This window comes from Oryza brachyantha, chromosome 4 (assembly GCF_000231095.2).
Source record: "Oryza brachyantha chromosome 4, ObraRS2, whole genome shotgun sequence".
Classification (NCBI taxonomy): domain Eukaryota; kingdom Viridiplantae; phylum Streptophyta; class Magnoliopsida; order Poales; family Poaceae; genus Oryza; species Oryza brachyantha.
This window is the reverse complement of record NC_023166.2, coordinates 10036891-10050930: the sequence shown is the minus strand read 5'-3', so window position 1 is coordinate 10050930 and position 14040 is coordinate 10036891. Positions and strand designations below refer to the sequence as shown.

Sequence of the window (14040 nt, the reverse complement as noted above, 5' to 3'; positions counted from 1 at the left end):
CACCCCAATTTTAAGTAATAGTAGATTTGAACACACAGACGATTACAGCTTCTAACGGACACATACCCAACATGTTTCATGAATGATAGAAAACACAGAATGAAATATCTTCATAGTTCTTAAAAAAAAAAAAGAAAGGGAAAGATCTTCACAATCCTAGTTGGCCGTCGGCAGTTATTTCTCCGTGTCTTCACTGCTTGCATCGAGAGAATAGACAATAGATCATCCCACCCACGAAGGGAACATCTCCTCAATATTTTAGCCACACGGCCCCCGTAACACCCATTTTTATATCAAGCATAGGCCAAATATCATATTCTAATCATAATTAAAAAGATCCTGCGCATTAACGCTGCAGCAGTGAATCAAACACCCAATCTCCGCTCACACGCACGGGCGAGTGCAACTAACTATGCATTAAGCAATATGATTTGTTTAACATTGGTTAAATGATAGTGGATTCAAAGTGCATGCATCGCATTAATCTCCGCTCAAGTGAAGGGATTACTCCATTTTAATGCTGGTACGAACTTGGCGCTAAACTATTGCAAGAAGCTGACACGTTGAAAGAGAGAACATAACTACTAACCCAATTGGCTTGAAATACAACCAGTAGCTTCATATATGACTTCAGTAAAGAAAAACCAAAATCTCATAATACTGCCATAAGTATCATTACTAGAAAGTCCAGACCTAATGTCAACTCTAAGGACGAGTCTAGATCTTATTTATATCCTTTAGTTGCCCGTACAACTATATCTTTATGTTATACGAAGTACTCACCATTTACATCTATGCAATATCTTCTGAGTGTGAATTTTTAGAATATATACTGAAATTCTGAAAAGCATCCGTGTAATATACAAATGCACAAAAAATAAAGATGACATTTGATGCGAACATTAAGCAAAGCAAAGTGTTGGCTCACTCTAACACAAAAAGAAAATCATATGGTTTGATCAACCACAAGGGCTAAATTGTATGAACACTCACCAGTATGTTGATTCTTCTAAATCCAACGTAAATAACTACTGATAACTCGAATCTCTTACTCACAACGCAGAGGTACTTAGTCAAATAACCTCTCTGTATTCCCTGACAAAGAACAAGCAGGACAAAATTAGTTTCCCCTCCTCTTCAATTGCAGATAACTTCAACGGGACAACGTTCCAGGATTCAGTTCGTGCGCCGTGGTGTTAGACATGTGATACGACATGCACCCACACTCGTGCGCATGCCCACACGGAGACATAGTGCTGCAGTTCACACATCCCACTAAGAATCTAACATGGACCAACCAGATAGCCCGAGAGTTTAATGGCATTGTTTATATATTGCCCAAACTGTCGTTACTCCCTAGTGCTACTAATACAAATGTCATAGGGAAATGTTTGAATCAACGCATGGTTTCAATAATAACAAGCTCATTGACTTGGGAGAGGATTGGTGCAGCAGAATACGTGGGCAAGTTATTAATACCTAAGTCGACATGAAGATAAGTTTGTCTGCCATAACCGGAGCCTAATAGATCCACGCACCAAAATAAGGATCGTGCAATACCTATGGTAGAGATCTCCAACAGGCTAGGTGATTAGGTGAGGTTTATATACCTAGGAGAGCACATGCAAACACCGAACCTTCGGGCGCAGGTATTATCATGTATCCATGGGTGTACTAATATCGTTTTTATAATCAGAAAACACTAAACATCATGACTTACCAATGATCCCACTACATCACCATGCACAAATCTGCTAATATTTGATTTGATGATTCAGGAATGAAAGATGATATAAAGTGCAACATAGTGGCGGTAGTGCCGGTCTGAGACTTCAAGCTGAGAACAACCAATCGACATTGTAGTTTATAAAAAGACACGTCTCAAAATATCGTAAGCAAACTCATGGTCTGATACATGTGTTTATTTAGCATAGGTTGTACAGTCGGAAAACTTTCGGCTCTTCTCGATGATATGATGCTGGACCACAAAATCACACATAGGCACTATGCAGAGGAAACGGCAAGAAGGCCTAAGGTGGTCCACTTAACTCCACTCAAAAACAAGTCTAATCACTTTTGTTTAAGACTAAGATGGGGGGACACAATTTAATAGAAGCATATGTTACTACCATACCACATTTGCAACCAGAGTTCCAAATGGAAGAATCTGAAAGCACCGTTCCTCGCTCTAACCCAGATGTGCATGACAGAATTTTGGGCCCCGATGGAAACTGCCTGAATTACTACTGTAGTGACTAAGCACAATTTAGTTGACTTCCTTAAGCAATAATTGTGCAATTAAGTTATCCAGGTATATATTTCCTTGAGAATGGCCTTAAGTTGATACTAGGCCATTGGGTGTAACTAGTGGCTGGTAATAACACCAAAAGGGGTGTGCAGGTGTAACATAATTTTGAAACATGATTGGAAATGAAAATGATCGCTGTCATTACTGGAGTAATTCCAAGCAAAATCAACTAAACCTGGTGAATCTTTGTCAACTTAATCAACTAAAACCCTGAATGTGGCAATATATCAGTTGTTAACTTAACTGCTTATACAACAACTTCAAATCACTTAGCATATTAGGCATCAACAAAGGCATCGATATAACATGGACAGTATGTGGAAACTTGCTATTAGAAGTATTGAATAAAATTCAATAGTGAAACAATATGGAATGTGGCCATTCAGCACATTAATGCTTACTTACCCTTACTATGTTGGTTCTGCAGTTTTAGTCAGAAAAAGATATGTATGCACCTCTCCTTCTGCAAAATCATTGAGAATTTACATAGATGCAATGCTCTTTACAAATATATTTGACTACTCTGTAACATTTGAATATTACAGTAAAAAATGGCAGAACATGCAGGCATTATAATAGCTGGAACATGTATATATTTCCAAAAATTTTGCCACATTAATCACTTTTCCACAAGTTGACAGAAGCACATGCCACACCATATAAACAGAAAAACTGGGTATCAGTTTATCTCTACTTAGTTCTTAAAGATCGAACCTGAAAGCAAATGTCTAATACCATCACGTTGTACCTTGATCAAGATAAATTATGCAAAGTCGTATCCAGTTTATTCACAGTTCCTGCAAATAGCACACATGATTGCATCCATAAAAGCAATATAAGAGATATTATAGGTGCTATTTTCATTTAACAAGTCAAATTGAACTCTGAAGTTCTCACCTTCAAGAAGTATGGCTATGACAAGGATTCTCCAAAACTCCAAAATTTGCACTCCCCAACTTCTGAGTATATACGGGTATCGTTTGCCTCTTCTATGTCATGAATTAATAAGAGTTTCTCTGCCATTGTTTCAAAAATAAACTTCTGAATACAAGTATTTGAGTAACTGAATATACTGACAGAGGACATTGAAGCTCAAGCACAAACGAAAGCCAAGAAATAGTAAGAATCCCCAAAAGTACGCTGAAGAACTATATACTTGTTATTCTGACCAACAACAGCCACTATGTCAGGTTACTCATATTGATCCTGCCAAGGAAAATAATCAGCAACCTTTTACCATGTTACCACAATAGTTTGAATGATGGTAGTAGTTCAGTAGAATCACATTATAACACTAAGATAGTAATGAAGATTAGGAATGACTAAACGAGCACTTACTAGGAGTCATCTCGTCAGCAAATGGCAGAAGCAGATGAGACCTCATTGGTAACAAGAGCAATGGGTGATATCTAACCAGTGTCACAGAAGCGACTGGTTCTCACAGGCAGCAGTGGCAGGAAGAATTCGAAGCACTCGCGACGAGAACAGTCCATTTAAGATGATCACATTACTCTTATTAACTCCCACATAGCTTGTTGACAGACACATCATTTATATCATGAAGGCAGATTCTATTGTAAGCATTCTCAGTTTGAGTGTAAACTCCTTTCTACAAACACATAATCATCATGAGTCAACAATGCACAGCAGTACAGCACATATGGTTCTTCCTCCTATTCAGAGAGATGTTTACTGAAATTACCGGTAAGGCCAGCAAACATAAGGCAAGATAAATACATCGCTCCTCTCAAGTCTTCGTTATCCGTCTTCCCGTCATCTCTGTTCTAATTTCAGAAACATTTTCCCATCTGTAAATATTAGCATAAATATTCAACAAGGAGACACAATTTTCAGCTTTGGTTCAATTTATAAGAGTTCCTTTGCAGCAATTTTTCCAATCTCAATGTCACGGTGAAGCTTGCATCCACTCAGCAATGCACACCATGCCCCTGGATGGGGTTTTCCAGGGAGTGACTTCATAAGCTCATAGGCCTCTCTCAGCATCCCAGAACGTCCAAGAAGACTGACAAGGCATGCATAGTGGTCACCATATGGTACAATCATACACCCATTCTTCATCATGTCAAAGTACCTTTTCCCTTCTTCAACTAGGCCAGCATGACTGCAAGCAGTCAAAACAACTGTGAACAAAGCATTATCTGGGGTCCATGAGCTTCTGAGAGAAAAGCTCTACAGCCTTGCTAGCTGAACCACATGAACGATATGAAAAAAACATCTCGAACTGGGAAGATTCAAACAAAACAGTAGCCCTCTCCATGCTCCCACACTTTGCATTCATGTTAATGAGACCAGCCAACATGGATATTGTTCATATCTATTTGGTAAATCAAGATGTAACCTTGAATCCAACTTGCCATGTGATGTTACCCAATTGGGAGCATGCTGACATAAGACCAACAATAACGAGTGCTCATCTGGGCATATATCTTGCTTTTGGAACTCACTAAAAATCCTCAAAGCCTCTCCAGGGTGACCATTCCGTGCATATCCTCGTATCATTGTCCATATGAACAAATTACAATACTCTAACTTACCAAACAATGATCTAGCAGCTCCTTTATACCCTGCATGTGAATACCCAACAATCAATGATGTGTAAACTACAGGAGTACTCTCAGGCATTTCCTCGAAAAGCTTCCTTGCTCCCTCCAACTCCAAATCACCGCACTTCACATACCCATCAACCATGGCATTCCAATGCACCACAGTTCGGTAAGCCATTTGGTCGAACAACTACGTGGCAGTAAAGATTTCACCAGATTTGATGTAGCCAGTGGTAATGGCCGTCCAAGAAACCTCACTGGGGACTATCAGTGAATCGAACAGAACCCGGGCAGCGCCTCACCTCCCATAGAACTGGATGAGCGCGCGCCGTGCGGACGAAGAGATCGGCGTCTAGCCCGAGACGGATGGCTGCGGCGTGCAACGAGGCACCGTTGGCCGGCGCACAGGCGCGCACCGCGGAGGAGGGAAGCGAAGGAGAATGCGTCGGGGCGGGATGCGCGGCGGAGGAGTCTGATGAACTGCGCGAGCGCGTCCTGCAGCGGCGCGTGGCGCGCGAGGGAGACGAGCAACCGCGTTGCGGAGCGGACCGGGACGGCGTGCTGGGAAGGGAGCGCTGAGAGGAGGAGGGACGCGGCGAGGGCGTCGCAGGCGGCGGTGTCGCATTTGGGTTCGCCTTGGCCCTTGGGTACTGTGAATGAGTTCGATCGCTCGAAAACATAAGTGCTAAAAGTCCACTTTAGCTCCTTTCTTCAATCGAGTTTAAATTGCATCCTTACCATAATACCGGAAATCTTTTGACCTTCCAACTTATAAAATTTAGCCATCACACACCTATCCAATTAACCACCGCATACACCCCATCTTTTCGCTTCTACTCATGATTATAAACTAAAATTTTAATTTTAATCTTAAATTTAGAGTTAATTTTAGAGTATTTTCACCTAAGTTTATTTTCTATCATTAGCTTTAGATCACATAAAATTTTTATTCATGACCATTTTTCGGTTGCAAATTTACCGTTTTTCTTTTTTACATTAAAAATTCAAATAATCACCCCATTATCCTTTCGAGTATGCATGCAAATGTGTACGAGGTGTAAGTCCGTAGTGGTGTATGCGCGTCGTTCATATAACCTCGTGAAAAATTAAACCACAACACAAACGTTGTACTTTAAAAATTTTAACGGGTTGAGCATGGCAACAGCGCACATATATCGCAGAAGGATCAAATCAGAGCCCTATACAAGGAAGGGTGTGTGTGTGGTGCGCACACACATCCATCGTTCACTTGTCGAAGTAGCCCTCGGTCCTGCCCTTGAACCCGATCTGTCCGAAGGTGAGCGCCAGGAAGAGCCCGAGGTGCCATGTCACCAACCACAGCCTGCAAAAGCCACAGAAATTAACCATGAGCTACCACCGTTGCGCTGCCGCTGCGTGACACTAGTGACAAAACTCAGCGCACGCGAGCGCGGAAGGCTATATACTGACCAGAACTGCGAGTCGAGCGGCGGCGGGGAGGGGAAGTGGGAGAGCTCCTGGCCGATGCTGGAGAAGAAGAGCCCCGTCAGGCTGTTGCCGTTGATCGCCGGGACGCTGGACGGCGCCAGCCACCCGATCAGCCCGAACCCGATCACGTTCAGGTCCCTCCGCAGCCAGTCCCGTGGGAACCTGACAACGAACACAACACCACCACGCGGAGCTCAAAACTGTCAGAGGTGAATCAAGTGATCAACTTTTGATTTTTAAGAAGAAAGGGACAATAATATATTGGTAACTAAAAATAATTTATGAACAACATTTTTATATACATATTCTTAATAATCAATGATCTAAAAATAAATGCTAAAACTATATTAAAATGAAAAATCTTAATTCAACTTTAAGGTTAAAAAATTAAATTTCGGTTTATAAGCATAAGCAAAACCGAAAAAACAATACCAATGCGCGCTCATGCTGCTGCGAGTGAATGAAAAGAGAAGAAACAATACGCTAGCTACTCACGTCATGCAGGTGATCCTGCCGTTCCTCTCCAGGTTCCTCGTCATCAGCGGGTTCCTCGCCGACACCCGGGCGCCCGTCGTGAAGCCTACACGTTCAAGCGCACATTTCGATCAAGACCGAACATCACATACAAGCACGTACTGTCGTCCCGTTCAGGCTTCAGCTAACGACGTGAGGAATGGAGAGGAGATGGTTGAATCAAGATGTTCTGTGTGTCTGTGTTCTATACACGTACCGGTAGAGAAGGCCGGCCGGTGGGCGAGGGCGGCGCCGGCGAGGCCGGAGACGGTGGAGGCGGCGGCGGCCATGGCAGGGGGTGGTCTCAGCTGGTTGGTTCGGCTGCGTGGGGTGTGTGTGTGGTGCGGTAAGCCTGGCTCTTATTTTGTGGTGGTCGCTGCGGGCCGGGGGCGGATCGGATTAGCGGATGGAGACGTGCCCGGCCGGTGCGCGGGCGTACGTGGGAGGAGGAGGGGATGAGACGGCGCGGATCGTTGTGGGGGCTCGCGTGATGTGGATCACTTGCAATGGATGAAATAGATTCGTCGCCGGTGAAGCGGCCTATGGGGACGCTCCACTTGGATACGCCTGGATAAGGCGTGGCACACGGCCGGTTTTTTTCTTTTTTTCTGTCGCACAGTAGCTGACTAGGTGTAGGTGGCTCGTTTCCACCATGGCAAACTTATTTTGTTAGAAGATTACCTCGGTTTAACCGAACATGGCGGCTCATTTGCGTGCTACTCCACCTTCGATTAGTAGACCATGACTGACTCTGTTTTTACAGATGAGCACCACCGAATTGATTTTGCTAGATGTAGACAAGACGCATGAGTAGACAAGACGCAATCCGGCGAGGCTATGGGTGCCCAAAAAAGTATATTCCAAAGCTCATGTATATTGTTTTAAAAAATAATTACATTATTGATATAGCAAGATGCATTTTTAAGCAATCGTATACTTGTACTATGTATTAGCATATTATATATAAGATATTTAAGAAAAAGGAAAAATTATAAAACTCATCCAAGTATCACTGTTAGATCTTTCCATGTTGTCACGCACTCATTAAGCTCATGGTCAATGTCATGCCAAATGTGTTCAACTCATGGACCTAATATTCAGCTATAACGTTGAGACAAAAATCATCTTCGTTTACCTACCAACTCAGAGTAGGGTTACCTAGCTCACTTGCATCAAGATGATCAAAAACAATTATGATTATCTAATGCTTGTAGTCTTTATAACTAGCACGGTGGCATGCACATATGTGCGGGTGCGGCTAACATCATTATATAGAGTCTCTTATCTTGATAATAATTAATTTAATTGTTAAATCGAAATTATTTTTTCTAAATTTATTTTTACATGGAACCTTATTTATCTATATTCTAAATTGTACTTGTATATAAACTCTTTTCTGCAAAATAATTAATTTATAATTCAAATTTTAAATACTTCTAAATTGTATTTATACGTAGACTCTTTCTAATGATTTTACTTTTTAACCAGGATTTAGATGTTTTCATGTTATATTTATAGATGGTCTCTTCCCTCAATATCAATTATTTTAAAATTTTTAATCTAAAATTTGGATTTTTTTTCTAAATTATATTTACACATGGACTCTTTTATTTTACTTTATTTTTAATTCCAAAATTGTATTTCTAATTAGATTCTAGATGTTTATAAATTGTATTTATAGATGGTCTTTTTCTTCAATATCAATTATTTTAAAATTTTTAATCGAAAATTTGGATTTTTAGACCATATGATCTAGATATATTATGATTTAACGGTGTAGTTTTTTTTTAAGATGTATAGATTGTGTTCTTGGAAACCAATTGTAGCACCATATCATCACACTAATCATATTCGTACGTCGTTGATCCATGGCTGAAGCATATCTAATTATGGTACTAATTCTTTTCATTGTCAGACTGATACTTTCTTTTTCATTGTCCGATCGATACGTGCCTAATCTAATAATTGAGACGTACCCGATTATGACATGTACTTGGTAAAAGATAATTATATTGATCTTTTCTTTATTCCAAAAGATTCGGTTGAGGCATGATATTTTCCCCGCTGGTTCGATTGATCTTTTATTTTTTTTCTTTTATTTTTCTCCGATTAATCTTAGAATTTCTAGCCCACGAGAAGTAATGTGGAGACTTCTTTTCCTGTTACTTTATATATATATATATATAATAGATTATTGGTAAACATAAAACAGATAATCTGTTCAACACACTAACCCAACCCGTTCTACATCAATTTTTGCAGGTTTAGTTAGGTTTTCCTTGAAAATCGTCTTGAACTATGGATGAACATGACTAGCCACAACAATACATGAGTGATCATAATAGGACCAAAATGAATTATGAGACGAGATGCATTTAACAAATAAACTTATAGTGAGAGTAGAGCTGTATTTAGGGATTTGCGTTTTTTTACTTAAATATGAAAATTGAACCACCCATACTCAAAATCCTACGAACGCCGCTGACTGAGCCCTCGAAACCGAAGGCCAGGCGGACCAACGCCCGAAAAGCTATATCAATGTTTTTGTTGCCTAGTTGCTACTAAGAGAAGGTATAATAGCAGACTACAAGTCAGTTATAAAAATATTTTAAAGAGATATGAGGGGAGAGAGAAAAAAATGTGTGCTATTAATTTATTAATTTATAGCCAGCTACACACGGACTCCAAGACAAAATGTGTATGACATATGAGACCATGTATTGATGTTTTGTAGGTAACTATTGTATGAATTGACTATTAAATTGGCTATAAATGAATTAGAGCAAGTTCAATTGTATAGACAACTACTGGCTCTAATTCATCTATAGCCAATCTAATAGTCAATTCATACAATAATTACATATAAAACATTAATACATGATCTCACATGTCATACATATATCATGTCTTGGAGCCCGTGTTTATAAAGTAGTAGCCCACTGTCCTATCTCTCCTCTCTTATCTTTTTAAAATATACTTATAGCTAGCTTATAGTCTACTATTAAACCATCTCTAAAACCAGTCTTGTAACTGATGTTGCTTCCTGACAGATTTGGCAGTAGCCACACAAACTGCTCATTCAGAACCGCGCCACCATGCACCGCAATCGTCGAGCGAGCCAGCCCGTTTCGCCAGCAGAGGATCGGGATGGGGAATGGAAGTGTTCAACTGGAACTCGGGGGGCCTAGGCCTACCGACATCCAACCACATTTTTCTCCGTCGATTCCACGCAGCACTGATCACGGCGTCCGATCTGTTCTGAACTTCTGATCCTGATACATACATACATTTATACATCAGTGATCAGTTCCCTCCCGTGCACATCTTCTTGCGGCTCCTACCAGTTCGTACACACGCTACGCTACAACCGGAACTCTTTCTCGCCTTACAGGACAACCAATTAAACAGAGAGATCGAGATCATCGCCCGTTGTCAAACCAGGCCATGAGCCTGTCCCAAAAAAGTCTCAAACTGCTGGCAACGTACTCGGTGAGAGTCTGAAGAACTGTGTGAGCTCGCTCTGTCGAGAGCGACGCCAACCAAACCTTCGACGGGATTCCTTCCTAACCAGGCACGTCCAGAAACCAGAATCCAGGACTCTAGCAGAACCGCAGAAAGAGCACGCAGCCGCTGATATGGGAGAAATAATTCCCGGGTAAGATGCTGGATTAGACGGTGGATCAATCAATGTAGTAATATCACTAGTTCACTACAATTCGGGCACATATGGTTCTTGATATAGAGCGCAGAAGAAACGAAAAGATGGTCGCAAAAGCAGGCAAGCAAACATTCCAGGACAGCAGCAGGTCAAAAGATATACACAACAGAAGAGACGAGTGGTTTCAGTTTAGGTCATGGAATTAATTCAGAATTTGTGATCACAAGCTTGGGGCCAGAGCCCGGAGGTGCTGCCAAAGAAAAAATCACTCTTTACCTGTGCTGAGTGGTGAATACTCCCAATATATTCATGGGGTGTTGTCTGGGAAATAAAAATTTTTGAGTGACACATCAGATGTTTTGACCGAATATCGAAATGGGTTTTTTGACACGAATGAAAAAAAACGAATTTCACGGCTCGACTAGAAACCGCGAGACAAATCTTTTGGGTCTAATTAATCCATCATTAACGTATGTTGGTTACTATAGCACTTACGATTAATCATGGACTAAATAGGCTTAAAAAGATTCGTCTCACGATTTCTCACGTAACCGTGCAATTAGTTTTTCATTTCATCTATGTTTAATGCTTTATTTAGATGTCCCAAGATTCGTTGTGATATTTTTAGGGAAAAATTTCAGTACAAAATTCTATTACCTTAAGGTACATATATTGTACCTAAAGATACTAAACTTTTATATTAAAAATATAATACCTTGATATACTTTTTAAGGATAATAAAAAACTCTAACATTTATATACTATGAGCAAATTTTGCTATAGTACACGGAATTTTGATAAATTTGATAGACATTGAGAAAGTACATGAACATATCGAATTTCCAATGTAAAATTTACCGAAGTTTTAAATAGAAAATGTGTTAACTCTCGGTGTTTTCTCGAAGATAATAAAGTTATCCATCAAATTTTATACTGAAAAATATGCTTCATATTCACACGTTCGGAATAGTAAAGTTGCCCAAACAATGCAGTTAAGAATTATAGAAAAGAAGAAATGGAGATGCTTCTCTTTGTCTAAAGAGAAATATGCTGTAACTCGAGTCTCGAGATAATGATTAATAACATTCGACGGAAATATTCCTCTCATTTAGGAAAAATAGACAATTTTATGTGGAGACTGGATGTCTGGATATGCTGAATTAATGTTTGTTCGAAGTTTTTCAAAAAATCTCTGTTTAGCGAAAGAAAGTCAAGTGTCATATTTTCAAATGAAAAATAATTTATGAATAAAACTTTTATAAACGTGTTCATAGCGAGTTAAAATCCAAGGCTAAAAAACAAGCTATAATTAGAAAATCTAAAAATTAACTCTAAATTTTAGTTTGATAATTTAAATTTTGGTTTATAAGCGTAAAAAGCAAAAAAAAAAAAAAGATAGACCATTGCGACATATTCCCGAGCTGCATTCTTCAGCCTGAAATTTTGACAGAGCCACTTAGTAGCATCGGAATCTCTGGTAACTTCTAAAAAAAACTTCGGCAACTCGTTTAGAATCATTGTGCATTATTTGTGCAGGGTAAACTAGCTAGGTCGTTGCCAAGTTGCCATATACTCCATTTGGAATTGTGTCACATTTACCAGAATTAAGGTAGAAAAAAATTCTAATGATACGCTGAAAAGGTGACGTACATTTACAGCAAGAACTGCAGTAGCAGGTTGGAAATAAAGTACAAAAGTTTAGCAAGGCCCGGTGGGGGAATTAAACGTTGAAGTTCGATTTAGTTTGGTTATAATTCTTAGCATAATAATGTTTTAGCTTTGTTTAACATAAATTGATCTAATGGACCTTTTCTTAAGCCATATAAACCCTGAACTCGCATCTCATCCGACTACTTGTTTTTATTTTCTTTCTTTCTTTCTTCTTGTTTTCCTTTGTTTTTCACTGTAAGGGATGCAGAGGCACCGACTTGACTAACCTGAGATTGTCAAAGTTTAAATTTTAGCCTTAAATTTAGAGTTAATTTTAAGGTTTTTGATCGTAGTTTATTTTTTAGGTTTAGTTTTAAATCAAGAATACATATATAAAAATTTTATTCAGAAATTACCTTTTCCCTGCAAAAACCAGCGTTCACCCCTATTACTTTACACCGATCATACAAAACAAACTTTATCTCTGTTTCCTTGATTGTAAAGAAATGGTGTTTCTATCTCTTCCTAATCCAAATCGGCAGTGAAAATCAACAAATATTAAATGAAAAGCTGAACTAATGATTAACGATTGCTCTATGTGGTACTTTACTCTCCTCGGATCAAAAATCCCTTACACTCCAATTTGTATATAAAACGCCGGCCTCTTTCGATTTGAAGAATTTTCAAAGAAAAACGGATGGAATCAACCTATGTTTTTTTTATAAAAAAATTCTATAAAACTCACGCAGTTTTAAAAGGGTCCCTCACTGTATCGCAAAGTTACCCCTGCCGTAAGTATGCAGTAGCAGGAGTATTTCCTGTACTACGGGAGATTATTAGCCCATGTTTAGTTTTCAAATTTTTTTTCTAAAAACAGCACATCAAATCTTTGGACATCTAAATAAAATATTAAATATATATGAACATTAAAACTAATTATATAGTTATACGAGAAATCGTGAGACGAATCTTTTAAGTCTAATTAGTACATGATTAGCCACAAGTGCTATAGTAACCAACATGTACTAATAATGGATTAATTAGAATCAAAACATTCGTCTCGTGATTTGCAAACAAAATCTGATATTTATTTTATAATTAAACCACGTTTAATACTTCAAATACATAAAATCTTTCTCGAAAAATTTTCCCCACATGAAAGGGGCCTCACTTTTCCTGGTTTGGTACTACTACTACCTTCCAGGAGGATTTGGGCCCATGACTGCCGGTCAGGGAACCCAGGGAACCCATGACTGCCGGTCAAGTCAAGGCTTGAAAAAACCCTTGCCAAAAAATCCAAGGCTATTTCATTACGGGGCCAATCTACTCCTATATTAATACTTTGGTAAATATTTTGTAAAATAATCGCATTAAGTTTTTGATATATATTTAAAATATTAAACGTAGTCTAATTACAAAACAAATTTTAGATTCTGACTGAAAACCGCGAGACGAATCTTTTAGGTCTAATTAATCCATCATCAGTATTTATTGGTTCCTGTAGTACTTATGGCTAATTATGTCCTAATTAGACTCAAAAGTTTTATCTAACGATTTCTCCCATAACTATGTAATTAATTCTATTATTTATGTATATTTAATGCTTCATTTAGATGACTAAAAGTTCGATGCGATGTTTTGGGAAAAAAATTTTAGGAAGTAAACGTGACCTTTATTTAATCTTCAGTGTAATTGCTCTGGCAATCCTGACAGGGACTCTACCGACATGCTCAGACTGATCACCCAGGCTTTGAAAGCTGAAACTTCAAAACGGAGGACGCATGGGCAATTTGATAAGCCTCGAATACCACCGCTGCTTTCCCAGACAACAGCAGCAAATGGAGTACTAGTATGCAGCATTGCAAATGCATCCAAACTTC

The 14040-nt window shown here is 39.0% G+C and overlaps 1 protein-coding gene and 1 pseudogene across 1 annotated transcript; both read right to left on the bottom strand.

Annotated features, from left to right (window-relative positions):
• Positions 1-468: 468 nt before the first annotated feature.
• LOC107304013 lies at positions 469-5893 on the bottom strand (annotated as a pseudogene).
• A 45-nt stretch (positions 5894-5938) lies between these two features.
• Positions 5939-7203, bottom strand: LOC102704139 (photosystem I subunit O). The gene is made up of 4 exons (XM_006652206.3): positions 7070-7203; positions 6835-6919; positions 6322-6501; positions 5939-6214 (listed from the first exon to the last, which is right to left on the bottom strand). The coding sequence occupies exons 1-4, from the start codon at positions 7140-7142 to the stop codon at positions 6118-6120; spliced, it is 435 nt and encodes a 144-aa protein (XP_006652269.3). The 5' UTR covers positions 7143-7203; the 3' UTR covers positions 5939-6117.
• Positions 7204-14040: the final 6837 nt, after the last annotated feature.

Excerpts from the sequence above, each read along its gene's own strand:
- LOC102704139 (XM_006652206.3), bottom strand. The coding sequence starts at position 7,142 with ATGGCCGCCGCCGCCTCCACCGTCTCCGGCCTCGCCGGCGCCGCCCTC. Across the intron at positions 6,920-7,069 it reads CCGGCCGGCCTTCTCTACCG|GCTTCACGACGGGCGCCCGG; the intron begins GTACGTGTATAG and ends TTGAACGTGTAG. Across the intron at positions 6,502-6,834 it reads GGCAGGATCACCTGCATGAC|GTTCCCACGGGACTGGCTGC; the intron begins GTGAGTAGCTAG and ends GTTCGTTGTCAG.